This window comes from Mastigoproctus giganteus, chromosome 9 (assembly GCF_048544385.1).
Source record: "Mastigoproctus giganteus isolate SK-2022 chromosome 9, ASM4854438v1, whole genome shotgun sequence".
Lineage (NCBI taxonomy): Eukaryota > Metazoa > Arthropoda > Arachnida > Uropygi > Thelyphonidae > Mastigoproctus > Mastigoproctus giganteus.
Window position 1 is genome coordinate 70,317,722 of NC_143583.1, and position 20,615 is coordinate 70,338,336.

Consider the following 20,615-nt stretch of genomic DNA (forward strand, 5'->3'; position numbering starts at 1 on the left):
TTAAATTTTTCTAACTAACCTGACGAAAAAATGTAATTGGCTTTTGTTCCATCTGTTGTGGATCTGCAACACTTGCATCAATAAAATGTGGAAATGGCTTGTTATTTTCCTTTAAATTTAAAGAGAGAAACAATCAAAAATATAAAATTCACACACTAAGAAATAAAAAGGAGAGATGAAGCTCCTGTAACAATGAATTTATATAACATATCTCGTATTTTCAAATTTTTTTTTAATTTATTTTTTTATTTATGTAGTGGTATGGATAGATTTCATGCCATCTCATTGATCAACTACACTGCACCATGCAAAATTTATAATTTGAATTTTTATACAGCTTCATTGTTACAATAGCTAATACAATGGTGTCCAATAACAATGGTTCTACAATTATTGCAGAAAAGTATAGATCTGAATCGAACATGTGAGCCAGTGAGCATCCATTCATTATTTTCTTACATAGTGCTCAAAACTCTTAAAACAAATATATTTTTATTTATGTATATCATTTATATGCACTCTTTGATAACATATCTATAAAAAATTAACGTACCTAATAATTACCTTATTTTCAATTTTTTTTCAATAATATATAAGTTTATAATTCAATATGTGCTGTGGTGTAAATATAAAAGAATAAATATTTACACCACAGCACATAGATAAATCAGATAAATATAAAAAACTTATTGCTACAACACATTGTAACAATTATTTACTACTTTATATACCTCCTGCATTGCCAAGAATGACACTGAGCAGCTGAGCTGTTCTTTTAGCATGCTTGCCACTTGGGGACAATGTGGTGAACATACTGCAGATATTATATAATGCCAAAATGAAGAGTATGATGATGGCATCATCATCAACTAATACTAAAAGAAAGAGTATGACGATGATAGCAGCAGCAATTATTGCAGAAAAGCAATAATCTTCTGCAATAATACTACCTTTTCAGTGTTCAAGATGTCTATACAAAGTGTTTAATGCCACATAAGCTGTGCTTTCAGGATCAATTCACAATCTGAAAACAGCAAAAAATAAATAAAATGTATATAAACATCTATCAAATTCTAAATGGTTATGGAGTTATAGCTTTTCGAATTTTAAAATATGGCCATGTAGTTTTCAATGGTAAAAAATAATAAATAAAATAAACAAACACAAACCTCATAAAATGTTAATTTTATGAGGTTTGTGTTTGTTTATTCATACTAGGTAACATGTTTATATCAACTTTTTCCATTGTTTACAATGGTAAAAAATAACAGAGGGTATCCCCAAGGTTCAATTTTTGGTACCGTGGTGCAGATCCTTGTTCTTGGTGACTGGCTGTCTTCTATGTCTGACATTGCTGATGTTCAAATGATTTCCTTTGCCAACAATCTCTCCATCTTAGTATACATGGTAATTCCAGGTCTCACAATATTTACTTAATAATTATAATTTCATCTTGGGATTATTCTGGATGAAAAACTGTTATTCTTACCACATATCCAGAACCTTTCCAAAAAAAGTTAAAACTTTTAAAAAGGGAACTCTCAGAATTCTACAGTACACAGTTTTTATTCCAATCATTACATATGCAGCAAGCATGTGGTTTCATAAAATCAAGCTTATCATAGTTCAAACCAAACTAGACATTGTCCAACGGACCTTTTTGCTAGCTCTTCAGAGAACTTGTAAAACAATTTCAACCACATATTTACAAGTTTCAGGTTTACTACCTCTAGATCTGCATCTCATGTACAAAAGTTTTGTTTATTATCTTTGTAAAGAATACAGGCTGGCCTCGATTAATGTCATTAATTCATCCCGCAAGCGCATTGTGCAAAAAGGAAACGTGTTAATCAAATATAATAATCAATAGGAAAAATTATAATTATAATATTATAATTATAATATTATAATATTATAAAAATTATAATAAAGAATATTAAAAATACCTTTTAAATAACTTTTTAACTGTACACCACCATGTAAAAGATAATGAAAATAATTATAGAATTAAATGTTTATTGCATAAAATACACAACGTAAAAACTATTTGTTATGGAAATATTTGAACAGAGTCATTTGAACAGTGTTGGCTTTCTTTTTTTCATCAATCAATTTCCAATAACCGACAACAATCTTCTCTAGGTCCTGGAAAAATAAATATTGCAGAGAACCTCAAACCTTTTTTTTTAGGTTCTCTGCGATACAAAAGATTCCATATAGTTCTTTTACCGTTATCTCCTTTGCAGTAACATTTTCATCTAGCTCATTTAAAAATTAAATTTTTTTTTTTTTTGAATTTAAAAATTAGAATTTTTAAATGCAAGTCTGCATGTGACTTTATTAGCAGGAGACAAACAAGTAACACATCTGCTTCCAATAGAACACACTGAGGCGGGCAGCACAGCAGGCAAATGCTTGTTTATTGCCCATCTGATGCACGGTAAGCTTAGTGAGTAATTCAAATCTTTTTCAACTATCACATAAAAAAGATCGCATTAACTGGAAATTTGCATCGTGTAAAGTGAAAAACAGTATAATTTTTTCAAATAGCAGTAACTGTAAAATGTGTTAATCAAACTTGCATTATGTGAGGCCTAACTGTATCCTCTAACTTTTTCTGATTTGTCCTATGATGCCACTGCCAATCCAAAGAATAAAAAAGCAAAATGTTTGACTGAACCACAAACAAGATGGAAAGTGAGATGGAATTCCTTGCCCAAAAGAGTAGGGACTAAGAGTTTTATACCTGATATTAAATTCACTACCTCAAAAAATAATCAGCTTTGGCTTTACCCAAACCTTCTTACAGTATACATTTTAAGTGGCCATAGTTCTTTGAAGGCTCATTTTCTTAAATTCAATCTAGCCAATCATGTCATATACCTGTTTTTTTAGTATTAGTATTGGCAAATGATGCAAGCTTACACAACATCAGCTAAAAAAAAAAAAAAAAAAAAAATAATCTCTTTTTGCCCAGTTTGCTAAGATGTAAGACAAATATTACCTACCGTGCATAATTTTTCTCCTGGAAATGAAAATAACTCACTACAAATCAAAATACCTTCTCAGCTCTATAGGAATTTTCTATACAGGTTTTTAATAGATTATGTGGATTACTAGACACTGCCTTTTCTGAAATACCTACAAATTAGAGTTCTAACGTAAACCCTTTTACTAACATTTATTTTGCTTGGACTAATCAAATTTATTCTGTTAACATAATTGCTAACTTGGGCAGAAATTAATGACTTCTAATCTGTATCTAGTGACCTAACCTACACTCACTCCTGGGCTGTTCTGTTCAACTGACAACAAAATCAACTTCTGGACTCCATATTTTTACAACCTAACTTGAAGTTCAGTTTTATTTACGTGGGTTTCATTTATTTTTCCATAGGGTAGTTTTAACCCTTTATTATAATCTATTTTTTTTTCTAATTTTATTTTAATTTAAAAGTTAATTTTTTTATATGATGGCCCCTTCTGGGCAGGATTCGCTGGTCTCTAGTTTAGTAGAGATGGGATTATCCACCTGCTGATACCGAGACTTAAGCTTCCTTGTTGTGAGATTCATTGTGACCAATGTATGTGATAGGAGATTGTTGACACCCACAGGACTTGCACTACTTCTAATGGGTGCTGGATATAGTCCATTTAGGATATATGCATATCGTTGCATATATCCCGCCTCCTCGTGGTGTGGATAGGTACTGGGAAGCAGCTTTCCTGGTGATCACTGCTTTCTGGACACTTTACTGAGTTTTGTATATTATCGCAGAGAACCAGGGCAAAGTTGAACTAACATTTAGGAGCTGCCCTACATAAGGCACACACACTGTACACAAGAATAACCTTACTTCCACATATGCTGAGAAATTTACAATAATTGTCTTTTCCAAATATAATTAGAATTTTCTATAAGATTTTGTTTCCATGTAAAATAGTTCAGTAAGGATGTTTTAGTTCACCTTGGTTTGTTACTCTGAAATAGTCAATAGTACACACAAAAAGTACATAAAAATCTGAATCAAAAATAAAGTTATCAAGAAGAGCTTATAAAAAAGAAAAAAAATTATCTCATACTTACTTTGAATTCATCCTGCAGAATTCGAAATCTTGTTAATATAGAAGGTGAAGGCAAGCTAGTCACATTTTTAAAGTTCTGATTAATATTATCCACATTTAGCAGTTTTGAAGTCATTTTTTATTGTTAATGATGAGAACCTTCAATGTTTGAAATGACCTCTTTTAACTAAACTTGGAGAAAAAAAAAAAAAAAAAACAGGACACTATGAATGTACAAACATTACCTTAAAAAATATATTTTCCTCAATATAAAAATCTGTTACACCTTTTACATACTGTTCTCGTTCAAAAGAAGAGAACAGAATAATTTTTTTTTTTTTTGCAAAGACTTTGTTTTCCATATTAAAGATAAAAAATTATGATTTAATACAATTGTGTAATCTTCATAATAACTGTGTACCCGATTTCCAAGGTATAACTCAATGAGAGACTAGATAAACCTTGAAAACTTAGAATGATTAACTAATTTAATTCAATAATCAACAAATGGGACAATAATCATAACTACCATAAAATAAACATCAACAACAACTATCAAAAAACTGAATGAAAGTGATACAATGAATCAGACCTACCATACCACATTGCAATTATACACTTCTGAAAACAATTTATATAATGAATTAGCATATCTGTACCATATTCAAGGAAACTAGTGTGTGTGTGTGCGTGCATGTGCTATGAGTGTTTAGTGGCACATCAGTTGCAGTGGCTATAGTGCACCTATTCACTGGAATGTCCTAAAAAATAACTAAGTGTAACCACTTCATTTTCATTACAGAAACGTGTTCAGAAATGATGATACACTCCAATATGTTTTAGAAAACAGAAAAATTGGTTAATGGTTGCCTGTCACCAATAATATGCTGTTTTGTCATCAGTTCTTGGAGATTAGCCAGAGAACGAGGGATTGAAGTTCTGTCCTGTTGATACTGAGGACAGTCAATCAGAATATTAACGAATGGGCCTGGTGTACTGGGGCCCATGGTTTTTTTAATAACATACACGTATAAATTATAAATACAGTTTAATGTAAGAATACAAATATATACTAACAGTAGCTTTCGAGACGCGTGTCTCGAAAGCTACTGTTAGTATATATTTGTATTCTTACATTAAACTGGATTTATAACTTATACGTGTATGTTATTAAAAAAACAATCAGAATATGTTTGACTGCTAGATGTGCTGAACTGTGTGGACATTCAGGAGGTCCATCACCTGTGGACAGATGCAGGTAAGGCAGATAAGTATGCCTTATTCTTGCCCATGCAAGTACCACTTCTCGTCACACCATCTGAATGTTAGAGTGCCAAAATTTTGGTTCCTGTTTCAACTGATAAAGTTTCTTATTGGTTTGTGTGTGCCATAGCTCTTTCTACTGTACAAGAAATGCTGCTTGTATGATAAGATTATAGTAAGAGGCTGGAATAGGGACAAAAGTTAAATCTAAAGTTCACTGATTTTTAGCAGCTTTATCAGCCAGTTCATACTGGGATTCAGCAAAAGGTCACTAACTGATGATGCTCTTCAATTTGCAATAGCAGTCTCCTTATTTGGTTTAAAACACGGTGAACCTTTTGGAGAGATTGCATTGCCATAATTGAGCTGGGAGAGTCGGTGTACACTATATATTTTGAAGATTAGTATAGATTCAGCTTTTCTAAAGCTAATTTAATTCACTTCTTGTTCTGCTGAAAAACTGCTATACCTACACAGAAGGGAAGCCAAAATGATAGTAGAGGGAAACACTGCTGCTGCTCCAGTGGTTGAATGTCATTTGGAGCAGTGGCGTAGCTACCATGTAGGCAGGCAAGGCAATTGCCTCCGGGCCCGGGCCCTTTAGGGGCCCAGCATCATTGGCTGTCTCCTGTTTTTGCAATCTTCATTAATTAAGTAGGGGGCCCGAACATGTTCTTTGCCTACGGGCTTGAAAAAGGGTAGCTACGCTAGTGATTTGGAGCCATGGGTATATATTGACAAGAAATCAAAACAGTTCTGAATATGGTTTGCATGGAGTTGTTTCACACTGAATGCTGGTAGACGATTATTTTCCCACTGATGAAAATGAGTATCACAGGTCAGTTGGGGAAGAGAGGGGAGTCCAAGTATATGAGAGTAATTTATTACTCTCAAACACCCTGAGAACAGGAAAACTCCAATTCTGTGTTTGTTCAAGAGAGCCAACTTCTACTAGGTTTATTTCCATAGAGATTCTGTAGTGACGAATTGAAGAGGTATTGCTGAATAGGATGCAGACAGCAACTTTGTATTTTGGCTGCTTACTTAAGTAATAGTGTTTTCTTTGGAGATATAGAGAGGACTCGTGAGCTTCAATATATAGACTATGAGTCAGAGATGTTCTGAAAGCACCAAGGGCAATCTGCAAAGCACTGTGCTGTATAGAACTAGCATAATACACTCCTCTGGGCAAAATCATACATTACAGCACTGTACAAATAGAATCTAATTAATGCTCTATATAAGAGCAGCAAGGAGGTATGATCTGATCCCCAAGACAGGACAAATAAAACTCTTAGTATGTTCAGCTTTTTGAGCCAAGTAGAAAAATGCAAATTTAATATGCTCAAAGTTTAATAACTTACTTTCAAGGATTAATCCCAAAAATCTGATGTTGGCGATTGGGATGGTAAGGTTTGATATCTGAAGTTCAAGATCTGTATGTAATTTCCATTGTCTGCAAAAATATTTACAGAATTCCTCATGTGTGAATATAGATGCAAAATACTCATTCAGTTTGTCAGCTATCTGAGCATGATCATCAAAAGTCGAACCAAGAACATCAAGTGGACCAATCTGATTCATACCTTTCCTTCTAGAATTTACATAAGCAAAGAAGTCTTTGTTGTTTTTCTTTGCATCCTTTGCCAAGGACTTCTTGTAATCAGACGTCACTTGCCTAACCTACTTTGTGACTTGATTACAGCCTAGCTTATATCTGCCGTAGACGTCTGTGTCACTTACTAATTTATATGCATCCCACACATTTTTCTTCTCCACCACAAGCCTCATTAGTTCATCTGGCATCCATTTAGGCCTAAATCTTGAACAGTATTTCTTAGTTGGCATGATAAGCCTAATAGCTTCCAAGATTAATTCCCTGAAGGCCTCCCGTTTAGAATTCACTGTTTTTAACATTATCAGTTGATCCCACTGTATAGAATTCAAAAACTGTAGTCAGCTTTAAAAAAACAAAAAACCCTTCCCTTAACCCTTGATGGTAGTTACATCTTTAAGTAAATCCCACATCAGTAGACTGTGATCACTGTCACCTAGTGATTCCTTTACCTGCAAATTCCTAACGTATGAGTCATTACTGCTGATAATCAGATAAAGGAGTATTACCCACTCTGGTTGCCCCTCGAACATGTTGCTGTAGTAGTAGTAATGGTGGCATGTGATGCAAGGAAGCAAACATATGAGCTTATGCAGCATCAGCCAAAAAAAAAAAAAAAAAATTACACAACAGTTCCCTCTAAATGTTTGTCCAGTTCCTCCTTAAATTTATTTAACCTATCAACTTCCACAATGACAGATGGAAGTTTGTTCCAGCAATTAGCATTAGCATTAGTAGAGGCATTTGATGCAAGAAAGCAAGCTTATGCAGCATCAGCCAAAAAAAAAATAAAGTAAAATAAATAAATAAAAAATAACCACTTCCACTTCACCCAGCTGTTTGTTCGAAATACCTGTCCAGCTGAGCCTTAAACTTATTTAGGCTATCAACTTCCACGACAAGGGATGGAAGTCTGTTCCACCTACCAACCACCCGCTGGCTAAAGGCAAATTTCCGCACATCTATCCTACATCTGTCTTTCCTCAATTTGAACTTATGCCCTCTCAGGTGATTATTCTGAGCAAGACGAAGAATCCCATCAGCATTGAGCATGCTCAAACCATTCAAGGCTTTGTACAACTCTATCAGATCACCTCGCTGGTGCCTAGTCTCCAGACACTGTAATTCGCAAAACTTAAGCCTTTCTTCGTAAGAGCACCCCTTTGTTCCATTCACTAATCTTGTTAATCTTCTCTGTACTCGTTCCAGCAGCTCTACATCCTTCTTGAAATGAGGCCTCCAGGCCTGTATACAGTACTCTAGGTGTGGCCTGACCATTGCCTTATACAAGGGAATAATCACCTCCTTATCCCTGCTAGAAAAATTCCTATATATCATTGACAATACACCATGAGCTACTCTTGCAGCCCATCTGCACTGCTCAGAGAACTTCATATCTGCCTGCACAACCACCCCCAGGTCCCTTTCATTCTCTACCACTGTCAGTGTAGTACCACAGAGTTGATACGTTGCTCTGGGGTTGCTGTTTCCCATATGTAGTACTTTACATTTGTCAATGTTAAACTTCATTTGCCACCTCTCAGCCCATCTGCTCAACCTTTCCAGATCCTGTTGCAGCAGCATAGTGTCAGTAGTGTCCTTGACAACCCTGCCAACCTTCGTATCATCTGCAAACTTGGACATTAAGCTTGATACACCATCATCAATATCATTTATAAATACAGAGAACAATAAAGGACCCAATACTGAACCCTGAGGGACACCACTAATAACATTAGTCCACGATGAGCAGTGTCCATTGATTACCACTCTCTGTCTTCTCCCCCTCAACCACCTCTTTATCCATAGCAGCAATTTGCCTCCAATGCCACACTGCTCCAATTTGTGCAGCAGTCTTCCATGTGCAACAGTATCAAAAGCCTTTCTAAGATCCAAGTATATAATATCAAAGTTATTCCCTGCATCCAGTTCTTTTGTGACTGCATCATAGTATCCAATCAAATTGGTCAGGCAAGACTTCCCCTTAACAAAACCATGCTGTGTCCGAGCTATAACTGAAGTCTTGTCTAGATGATCCTGCAGTGCTTCTTTAACCAGTGCCTCCATTAATTTTCCGGGAACAGAAGTTAAACTCACAGGTCTATAATTACTTGTGTCAGCCTTTGATCCTCCCTTGTGAATTGGGGTCACATTTGCACATCTCCAGTCCATGGGTACCTCCCCTGAGTCCAAGGAAGCTCTCCTAATTATGGCTAAGAGTTTGCTTACTTCCTTTGCTGCCTCCTTTAATATAACTGGATAGATCCCATCCACCCCAGGTGCCTTTCTTGTGTTTATCTTCAACAATTTCTCCTCCACTTTACTCTCAGTTATTACAAGATTCTCTAGCTTACTGCTAGAGTTGAATACACCTCTGGTATTCCCCTTGCTGAATAACTCCTCATGTGTGAATGTCGATGCAAAATATTCATTTAGTTTGTCAGCTACCTGAGCAGGGTCATCAACAGTTGACCCATCGATATCAAGTGGACCAATCTGATTCATCCCCTTCCTTCTAGAGTTTACATAAGTAAAGAACTCTTTGCTGTTTTTCTTCGCATCCCTTGCAAAGGATCTCTCGTAATCTGCCTTCGCCTGCCTAACCTCCTTTGTAACTTGGTTACAGATCAACTTGTATCTATCATAGGCTTCTGTGTCACGGGTTAATTTGTATGTATCCCATGCATTTTTCTTCTCTGCCATATGCCTCATTAGTTCATCTGACATCCATTTAGGCCTAAACCTTGAACAATATTTCTTAGTTGGTATGTAAAGCCTAGTAGCTTCCAAGATAAGTTCTTTGAATGCTTCCCATTTTGAATTTGCTGTTGGTAACATCATCAGTTGATCCCACTGTATAGAATTTAAATACTGTCTCAGTCCATCGTAGTCGCCTTTACAAAAGCAATACCCCTTCCCTTTACCCCTAATGGTAGTTACCTCTTTGAGTAACTCCCACTTCAGAACACTGTGATCACTGCCACCTAGTGGTTCATTTATCTGCAGATTCTTAATGCATGAAGAATCACTACTGATAATCAAATCAAGAGTATTACTCCCTCTAATTGCCTCCCGAACATGCTGATGTAGAAAACAATCATCCAATAAATCCACAAAAGCCTTGCTAGTGTGTGAGTGACCAGCGGCCAAATTCCAGTCAATATCTGGGAAATTAAAATCCCCCATTATAAGACTCTCTGATTTACTGACCCACTCTATTTCTCTGTACAGTTTCTTATTATACTCATCAGAGTCATTAGGCCTATAGCACACTCCTACTCTCAATTTTGATCTCCCAATGCTTATGTCACACCAAACTGACTCGACACTGCACTGTCCAGTGATGTCGACTGGCTTCACTTCCTTGGATTTTATGTTTCTTAACTAATAGCATAACCCCTCCTCCCTTCCTATCCTGTCTATCCTTTCTGTAGACATTGTACTCTCCAAATTCCAGTTCTGCATTCCTTATATCTGTGTGACACCACGTCTCTGAAATCCCAACAATATCTGCCTTTGATTTTTTTGAGCAATAACTCAAATTCATCAAATTTATTTACTAAACTCCTAGCATTGGTGTACATGCAAGTATACATGCACCTGCTCTTCCTCTTAGCCACCCTAACACAACCCATGTGTTTACTTGTACCCCCATGATTCCCAGCAGTCTCTATAATATCCTGCATCTTATTTTCCAGGCTGCTGCTCATTCCAATAGAAGCAGTGCAAGAATCACTTTCTCCTCTGCCAGTGGCTACTGTTAATCTATTAGTCCTTGTATCCCCCCAATCTAGCAGTTTTCCGACCCACCTAACACTGCCTCGATAGCATCAGCAAACATTCTTGCACCCTTTCTATTTAGTGTATCCCATCCCTGTAGAAGCAGTCTCTCCTGTTAACAAGTACAGACCAGGCTGAAAAAAATTCTACCCCTTCAGCCCTGCACAATCTTTCCAGGGCCGAATTGATCGACAGGGCTCTCATCATATACTCCCTCCTATCGTGTCTGGGCAGAATTGCAGACACTTTCAAATTCAACCCTAATTCACGGCTTTTTTTCATCAGTGACCTGTACTTGTTAAGTAATTCCGCCGGTCTCCTACTCTTAATATCATTAGTGCCAACGTGTACAACTATATCACCTTTTGTGCCCTTAAAAGATGATATCCGCTCTACAACAATGTAGAAAACAGTCCTCTAATAAATCCACAAAAGTCTTGCTAGCATGTGAGTGACCAACCCAAAAGTTCCAATTAATATCTGGAAAGTTAAAATCCACCATTACAAGACATTCAGATTTACTGACCAACTATCTCTCTGCACAACTGTTCGTTGTACTCAACAGAGTCATTAGACCTATAACACATTCCTACTCTCAATTTCCCTTTGCCAGTGTTTATGTCACACCAAACTGACTCAACATTGCGCTGCCCACCCACATCAACTGGATGCACTTCCTTAGATTTTATGTGTATCTTAACTAACAGCATAACCCCTCCTCCCTTCCTACCCTGTCTATCCTTTCTGTACACATTTTACTCCCCAAATTTCAATTCTGCACTGCTTATATCTGTGTGACACCATGTCTCTGATATCCCAACAATATCTGCCTTTGATGCCTTGACCAGCACTTCAAATTCATCAAATTTATTTGCTATACTTCTAGCATTGGTGTACATACAAGCATACATGCATCTGTTCTTACTCTTAGTTACCCTAACAGAGTGCATGTATTTACTTGTTCCATGATGACTCCGAGCAGCTCTTGAAATCCGTAGCAACTTACTCTCTAGGCTGCTGCTAATTACAATAGAAGCAGTGCAAGAATTGCTTTTGCCTCTACCTGTGGCTACTGTTAATCTTTTAGTCTGCGAATCCCCCCAAGCTAGCAGTTTTCCGACCCACCTAACAGTGCCTCGATAGCATCAGCAAATATTCTTGCACCCTTTCTATTAATACCAAAGAGAGAAAGGCACTAGAAATAAAACGGAACTAAATCACTCAGAAAGATGACTTTCCATATCACTCAAGAAAATTTCTTGGCACTCAAGGCTGAATACGTACTGTTAAGACAAGCAGAAAAAGAAACTAGCATCCTTTAAAGGTAAATTCAATTCTCTTTGATACTAGCAAAATAAAAATGGAACACATCAAAAGAGAAATTCTCTGTCATAATGTTAGTATCTCAGATAAGATAAATTTCTTTAGCATTCACCGAAGACAAAGCATGTAGAAGGGAAACAAAATCTTTTCTTCATCTGAAAGAAACTGACAGTTTCTTTCAGATGAAGTTAGTCATCACAGTTATTCTTTTCCCTGAAGCAGATACAACTACCACAATTTGAACCAACAAATAATATTGCAACCTATGAAGGAACTATTTAAATGAAAAACTAACTCAGCTTTCAAACTTGGAAATAAAAATGTTTTAAGTGATTTTCAAAATGCTTGTAAGAAAGTTTATTATAAACTTCGCATTTCATTTTAAGATGACCACCAATTAAGTCCAGAAAGATAGTTTCTTTATAAACTATAATGTCTATATACTTTGCATGCACTGTTTTAAAAATCTTACCTTGTGAATAATATTATGTACAGAAATACCTCTTACTTTAAATTTTGTAAAGGTCAACTTTACGAGTACAAGAAAACGCAGAACACAGGTTTATGTAACATAACCCTTTTCAGAGGAAATTCAAAGTCCTCGACTTGTGCAATAATCAAGGGAGACCAGACTTGCTGGACATGACAATTTTTTTATTTTTTTAATTTTAGAAATAGAATAAGAACTCTTTATTGCATACAAAAGGCACACTTTGTACACAATACCCTTCACGGCTACAAGCCAGGGGATTGTAGCCATGTAGCATCACAATCATCACAAAATACTTTTTTCTTAATATAAGGTTAAAGGGGATACAGATCTGGAGTAAAGCAACTGTCAAGCCTTAAATAAACACTGTCCAATGTTTAAGTTGCCCTATTATTTTGATCATCAAAAGCCTTTTGATACAAGGCTTTCTGCATGGTGGTTTCATCTCAGGGCTACTGTTTCCATCACTCTTGCAACCTCTTGTTGAAGGCAGCACTCTTCTGAGGTGCTATACTGATGTTTAAAAAGGAATGACTCGGGTAAAGAATACACATTGTCAGAAAGCCATTAACCACTCATCTTAGCGGCGCTTCCAGCCCTTATAGAATAATTAAAATAGAAATTAGTTTTCAATTTGAAGCAGACAGTACCACAGACTGATCCAGTAAGTTGAGGAACACAAATTCCCACAACTGCCATGATACACACTTGGGAATAATCTTTGATAGTAAAACTCACATGCCACCATCACACTGAAGCAATGCAACTGAAAATGATCAGAATGTGCTGAATGTTGAATCAACATCAAAATAAATCAAATAAAATATGTATGCTTTATTGCATTTTATTTTCAATCATGGGAATCAATACTACTAATCTTAATGACATCCGAGACCTCCGCAATGAATATCTAGGCCAGTCTGACATCCAGATCAATACAAATGAATCATCACAGTTAGTCTTTTCCCTGAAGCAGATACCACTACCATAGTTTGATCCAACAAGTTGATGAATGCAATTTCCATAAACTGACATGTACACAGACTTGAGAATAATCTTTGATAGATAAACTCATGTTCCACAATCACAATGAATCAAATGTAACTGAAAACAACCAGAGAATTAGCATTAGCATTAGTAGAGGCATTTGATGCAAGAAAGCAAGCTTATGCAGCATCAGCCAAAAAAAAATAATAATAAATAAATAAAAAATAACCACTTCCACTTCACCCCTCTGTTCGTTCGAAATACCTGTCCAGCTGAGCCTTAAACTTATTTAAGCTATCAACTTCCACAACAAGGGATGGAAGTCTGTTCCACCAACCAACTACCCGCTGGCTAAAGGCAAATTTCCTCACATCTATCCTACATCTGTCTTTCCTCAATTTGAATTTATGCCCTCTCAGGTCGGTGATTATTCTGAGCAAGAGGAAGAATCCCATCAGCATTGAGCATGCTCAAACCATTCGAGGCTTTATACACCTCTACCAGATCACCTCGCTAGTGCCTAGTCTCCAGACACTGTAATTTGCAAAATTTAAGCCTTTCTTCGTAAGAGCACCCCTTTGTTCCATTCACTAATCTTGTTGTCCATCTCTGTACTCGTTCCAGCATTTTTTTTTTTTTTTTTTTTTGGCCGATGCTCCGTACGCTCATACACTTGCTTTCTTGCATTACATGCCACTACTAAGAAATTAAGAAAAACATAAAATCAAAGGAAGTGCACCCAGTTAATATAGATGAACAGTGCTCTGTTGAGTCAGTTTGGTGCGAGATAAGCACTGCGAAAGGAAAAATAAGGGTAGGAGTGTGTTATAGGCCTAATGACTTGAATGAGTACAATGAACAATTGTACAGAGAAATAGAGTGGGCCAGTAAATCTGAATGTCTTATAATGGGGGATTTTAACTTCCCAGATATTGACTGGAACTTGTGGGTTGGTCACTCACACACCAGTCAGACTTTTGTGGATTTATTGGATGATTGTTTTCTGCAGCAGCATGTTCGAGAGGCAACCAGAGAAAGTAATACTCTTGATCTGGTTATCAGCAGTGATCATTCGTGCATTAAGAATTTGCAGATAAAGGAACCACTAGGTGGCAGTGATCACAGTGTGCTGAAGTGGGATTTACTCAAAGAGGTAACTACCGTCAGGGGTAAAGGAAAGGGTTTTTGCTTCCGTAAAGGGGAGTACAGTGGTCTCAGACAGTTTTTAAATTCTGTACAGTGGGATCAACTGACGATGTTACCAACAGTAAATTCTAAGTGGGAAGCATTCAAGGAATTAATCGTGGAAGCTACTAGACTTTATATACCGATTAAGAAATATCGTTCAAGGTTTAGGCCTAAATGGTTATCAAATGAACTAATGAGACTCGTGACAGAGAAGAAAAATGCATGGGATGCATATAAATTATCAGGTGACGCAGAAGCCTGTGGCAGATATAAGCTAGTCTGTAATCAGGTCACAAAGGAGGTTCGGCAGGCGAAGGCGGATTACGAGAAATCTTTGGCAAAGGATGCTAAGAAAAACAGCAAGGATTTCTTTACTTATATAAACTCTAAAAGGAAGGGGATGAATATGATTGGTCCACTTGACATCGATGGTTCGACTGTTGATGATCCTGCTCAGATAGCAAACAAACTGAATGAGTATTTTGCATCTACATTCACACGTGAGGAATTATTACAGTTTGAAAATGGAAGAAGATTATCAAATTGTAGCAGTGTGCTTAATGATTTTGTAATAACTGAGAGCAAAGTGGAGGAGAAATTGTTGAAGTTAAACATAAGAAAGGCACCTGGGGCGGATGGGATCTATCCAGTTATTTTAAAGGAGGCGGCAAAGCAACTAAGCAAACCCTTAGCCATAATTATGAGAGCATCCTTGGACTCAGGGGAGGTTCCCACGGACTGGAGATGTGCAAATGTGTCCCCAATTCACAAAGGTGGATCGAAGGGTGACACGAGTAATTACAGACCAGTTAGTTTAACTTCTGTTCCGGGTAAAATAATGGAGTCACTGGTTAAAGATGCATTGCAGGATCATCTAGACAAGACTGCAGCAATAATTCAAACACAGCATGGGTTTGTTAAGGGGAAGTCTTGTCTGACAAATTTGATTGGTTATTATGATGTGGTCACAAAGGAACTGGATGCGAAAAATAATTTTGATATCATATACTTGGATTTCAGGAAAGCTTTTGACACTGTTGCGCATGGAAGACTACTGTACAAATTGGAGCAGAATGGTATTAAGGGTAAGTTGCTACAATGGATAAAAGGATGGTTAAGTGGGAGAAGACAGAGGGAGGTAATCAATGGGTGCTGCTCTTCGTGGACTAATGTTATTAGTGGAGTCCCACAGGGTTCGGTGTTGGGTCCACTGTTGTTTTGTGTATTTATCAATGATATTGATGAAGGTATATCAGGCTTAATGTCGAAGTTTGCAGATGACACAAAGGTTGGCAGGGTTGTTAATGACAGTAATGGCAGTGTGCTACTGCAACAGGATCTAGATAATTTGGGCAGATGGGCTAAGAAGTGGCAACTGAAGTTCAACCTTGACAAATGCAAAGTACTGCATATGGGTAGAAGTAACCCCAGAGAAACGTACCAACTGTGTGGTACTACACTTAAGGTGGTAGAAAATGAAAAAGACCTGGGAGTAATTGTGCAGTCAGATATGAAGTTTTCTGAGCAATGCAGACAGGCTGCTAGGGCAGGTCATGGGGTTTTGTCAATGATATATAGGAATTTTGCTAGCAGGGAAAAGGAGGTGATTGTCCCTCTGTATAAGGCAATGGTCAGGCCACGCCTTGAGTACTGCGTACAGGTCTGGAGGCCTCATTTTAGGAAGGATGTAGATTTGCTTGAGCGTGTACAGAGAAGAGCAACACGATTGGTCAGGGGAATGAAGGGATTCTCTTACCAAGAGAGGCTTAAGTTCTGCAAATTGCAGTGGCTGGAGACTAGGCACCTGCGCGGTGATCTGATTGAGGTCTATAAGGCCTTGAATGGGTTGAGCACGCTGAATTCTGATGGGATCCTTCCACTTGTTCAGATTACGAACCTACGGGGACATAAGTTCAAATTAAGAAAGGACAGATGTAGAATAGATGTGCGGAAATTTGCCTTTAGCCAGCGGGTGGTTAATTGCTGGAACAAACTTCCATCTGTCGTTGTGGAAGTTGATAGGTTAAATAAATTTAAGGAGGAACTGGACAGGCATTTGGAGGGAATGGTGTGATGATTTTTTTTTTTTTTTTGCTGATGCTGCATAAGCTCCTACACTTGCTTTCTTGCATCATGTGCCACTACTACTACTACTACTACTACTACTACAATAGTGTTCATTAGTTCAAGTGACCAGATGTAGAATTATGGAGTTAAATAAGATCAAATAAGTAATAATTTAAAATAATGCAGACATTAGCAGGTGAGAAGGAAATTAATATGAGTCATGTCCCAGTTGCAATAAACATTAATAAATAAAGAATTTTATATACACAATGATGGGTTTCAGTACAGTGCAACAGGTGCACTGGTCTTACTGTAGTGAAACCTATTATTACTACTCACCTGAACTCAGCAGTGTTTAAGTAAAATTCCTTATTTATTAATTTTTTATTGCAATGGGCACAAATGACTCATATTAATCTCCTCTTATGCTGCATTTTAGCCATTATATTATTAAAACCATTCAAAATATTTAGAAACAGTTATTAAAATATTATATATCATAATAATTATATATTTAAAAATATATATGTGAAAAAATAACAAAATTACCATGTGTATACTTCATAAATTGAAGTATAAGAATATATAAAAAATTGGAAGGGGGAGTGTAGAAAAAAAAAAAAAAAAAAAAAACAGAGGGATTTGAGCACAGGAAGAAGAAAACGGCTTCTTTTAACGTTACCACAGGCTATCAACTACTTATTTTAGATTATTCGATATCTCTATTTATGTTTATATTTCATTATTCTTCCGGACTTTCATAGTGCCCTTTTTTTCTACAGCTACAATAATTAATTATGAATATTCTATATTAATATTCGGTGAATCGATATATTGTCCATTGCAATTATTCCACGAACTCTTCGCAATGTTTCGGCTTGTTGTTTAGGTCCGATTTTGGTGGCGCCACTTTCTATGCGTTTTAACGTGTAACCGGAATTAACATTATCGTCTATAGAAGTTGACACTGTATCTAATTACTCTGTGGTTAAACAGTTTATTATTATTATTATTATTAGCCATATGGTGCAAGGAAGCCTGAGGCTTATGCTACACAGCAAAAAAAAAATTCCCTAGTTACCAAAAATTCCCAATCGTGTCCTTTGTTCCGAAAAAAGAATAATAATAATAAAACTCTGCTACCAATTGTGAAGTTTTCGCAACTGGTACAGCTAGCTGTAGCCATTACGTACAACAGGCCTACTGGTTTGGTCTCAAATTAAAGATATTTCTTCCTAGGTGTGCAGAAACATGGGAAAATATAAAAATTCCGAATTGTTTTATTTTACAGAACGGGCAAATTTTCTCTATAGCGCTACCTACCTTAAAAGAAAAAATTTTATTTTTACAGAAATAAAGGGTTCGACGCGTACTGGCTTACCTGCTCTCGATCAAACACACTACATTTCTTCAATTAAGACAGCTAGAGAAAAACTCTACTACCAATTACAAAATTTTCGCAAGGGGCACCCTTTTTTAAAGTTCAGCCCTATGTAATCGCTACTAATTCGATAACTCAAGGGCATTGTCAGGTAAACTTACCACCCACGTACCCCTTATTATTTTATTAGCTATATGACGCAAGGAAGCCGAAGCTTTTGCTGCACAAGCAAAAAAAAAAAAAAAATAATAATTTACCCAGACAGAGAGAGAGAGAGAGAGAGAGAGAGAGAGAGAGAGAGAGAAGTAGAAGGGAATCACCAAGAAAGAAGAATGATGATATCCAGCTTAGGACCCTGGGTGTGCCAAGCCCATACTCACCAGATGTGAGCTCCTGGGGTTACTCCTAGCTTTACCGACAACCCTTCCTCCAAATTAAAAAGTTCTCAAAAACATACCTCTGTGTGGCGAGATCTATTACATCTGTTGGTGGTTCACGTACCAAACTTTACGCTCGTGCCATTGCTCTGGAACGACGTAAATATTTACAAAACATTTTGCTATTTACGTTGTTTATTCGGAAGAAAGTGTCACCGTTAGGTGGAGTCGTAATAGTGACATCCTTGTATTCACATATCTAGCTTCTCTGTGCTTGTTACAGCATCATCCCAACGTCGCACTATTTGAGAGCCACACCGTTGCAGCCAACTGAAGTAAAAATATACAAAAAAAAAAAAAAAAGAATTTAATAAAATTTAATTCAGTATAATGTACATTATATTAATTAATATATCATATGACATTAATGTATTATAATATATATTAATATAACTTAATAAAATATAATAAAAATTTCAACTTTACGAATTAAGAGCAGAAGCTATGAAAAATGTAATCGTAAGGAAGCGATTTCAAGAGAAGTAACGTCCCATGCAATATTTTATTAAGTGATGCCAATGTGTGAATCACGAAAAACCTTTCATTCCACAGCCAATATTTAAGCAAAAGCAAATTAATAAGGATTATTGCAAAAAAAAAGAAAGAAAAAAAAAAGAAATACCTGTGATCCAAAGTACACCAATTGTTCTCCTTAGCCAATTAAGGCTTACTGTTTCGTATAGGTCGAGGTTGTGATTTTTCTCGAAAAAGACTTTAAATACAAATATTGTGTTGTTTTTGTCATTAAATAAAGACAATCGTAAGAAAAAGGAATACTATATATTTTCATACAAAAAAAATAAATATATATATATATATACAGGGTGTCTCAAAAATATTGGTACATACAAAGGTTTAGGGGAGGTAGGTAACATCTAAAAGAATGTGAATCGCATAGGATCCCATAACCGGAAACGTCACCATAAGTCGGTACACGGAGCTGTTCATCAGTTCCACAGAGGGAAAATTTCTAGTTTACTCATTCAAGCAATAGTCGCCGCACGAAGAGCGTGCATCGATATACGAACTGTGAGCTGGCAGACATGCACCTAGTGTATGGATTAGCAGAGGGCAATGGACGAGGCGCTCAACGAATTTATGGAGAACGCTTCCCAGACAGACATGTACCGGACCAACGTTTGTTTGCGCGTGTGCATCACAATTTGTGCGATTATGGGTCATTTAGAGGTAACAGGAGTAGTGCGGGTAGACCCCGTTCGACGCGAACTCCCGCCATGGAAGAAAGTGTGTTGAATGCCGTCCAGAATAGTCCTACTACCAGCACACGTGCCGTTGCCTCTGCCTTAGGAGTGTCTCGTTGCAGTGTACAGCGCGTCTCGAACGACGATTCCTTACACCTCTTTCATCTCCACCAAAGGGTTCAGTTACTGCTTCCCCAAGATCATCCTGCACGTGTGGTTTTGCGCAGTGGCTTCTCCAAGAAAGTGTTCAAGACTTGAATTTTCCAGCCTATGTTTTGTTCATGGATGAGGTTTATTTCACTCAGGAAGGCTTATTCAATCAGCACAATGCTCATGTGTGGGCTCACGACCAACCCACACGGTGTGCGCCCTTATGCGGCACAACATCGCTTCCCAATAAATGTGTGGGCAGGTATGGTCGGTGACTGCTTAGTTGTCCCATACCGGTTACCATCCCGCATGAACTCCGCTAAATATCGGATCTTTCTTGAACAAGTTCTACCAGAGTTACTTGACGATGTTCCAGCAAATGTGAGACGCAACATTTGGTTTCAACATGACAGGGCGCCTGCCCATTATGGAAGGTGTGTTCGTGACCATTTGAACAGGAGTTTTGGGCGTCGATGGATTGGCCGTGGTGGACCCGTTGCCTCGCCCCCCCCACGATCACCTGATTTATGGAGCCTTGATTTCTTTCTGTGGGGGGCCCTCGAATCTATCGTGTATAAATCGCCTGTGGAGACGGAAATGGATCTCGTGGCGAGACTCGTCTGCGCTGCTGCTACTGTCAAAGAAACTCCGGGTGTGTTCGACCGTG

At 37.1% G+C, this 20,615-nt stretch overlaps 1 protein-coding gene across 6 annotated transcripts in view; it reads right to left on the reverse strand.

Moving 5' to 3' along the window:
- LOC150080432 (alanine aminotransferase 1-like) overlaps positions 1-18,825 on the reverse strand; it is a 179,548-nt gene extending 160,723 nt beyond the window's left edge. Inside the window, exons 1-3 of one of the 6 annotated variants that reach the window (XM_090382132.1) lie at positions 18,617-18,825; positions 4,088-4,252; positions 20-109 (exon numbers count right to left, since the gene is read on the reverse strand). In XM_090382132.1, the coding sequence (XP_090238258.1) occupies positions 20-109; positions 4,088-4,201 (204 nt within the window). In that variant the 5' untranslated portion in view covers positions 4,202-4,252; positions 18,617-18,825. Of the gene's footprint in view, positions 1-19; positions 110-4,087; positions 4,258-17,327; positions 17,389-17,921; positions 17,940-18,539 lie in introns of those variants that run through there. The other 5 variants (XM_090382133.1, XM_090382131.1, XM_090382135.1 and 2 more) reach the window with 5 other exon arrangements.
- Positions 18,826-20,615: the final 1,790 nt, after the last annotated feature.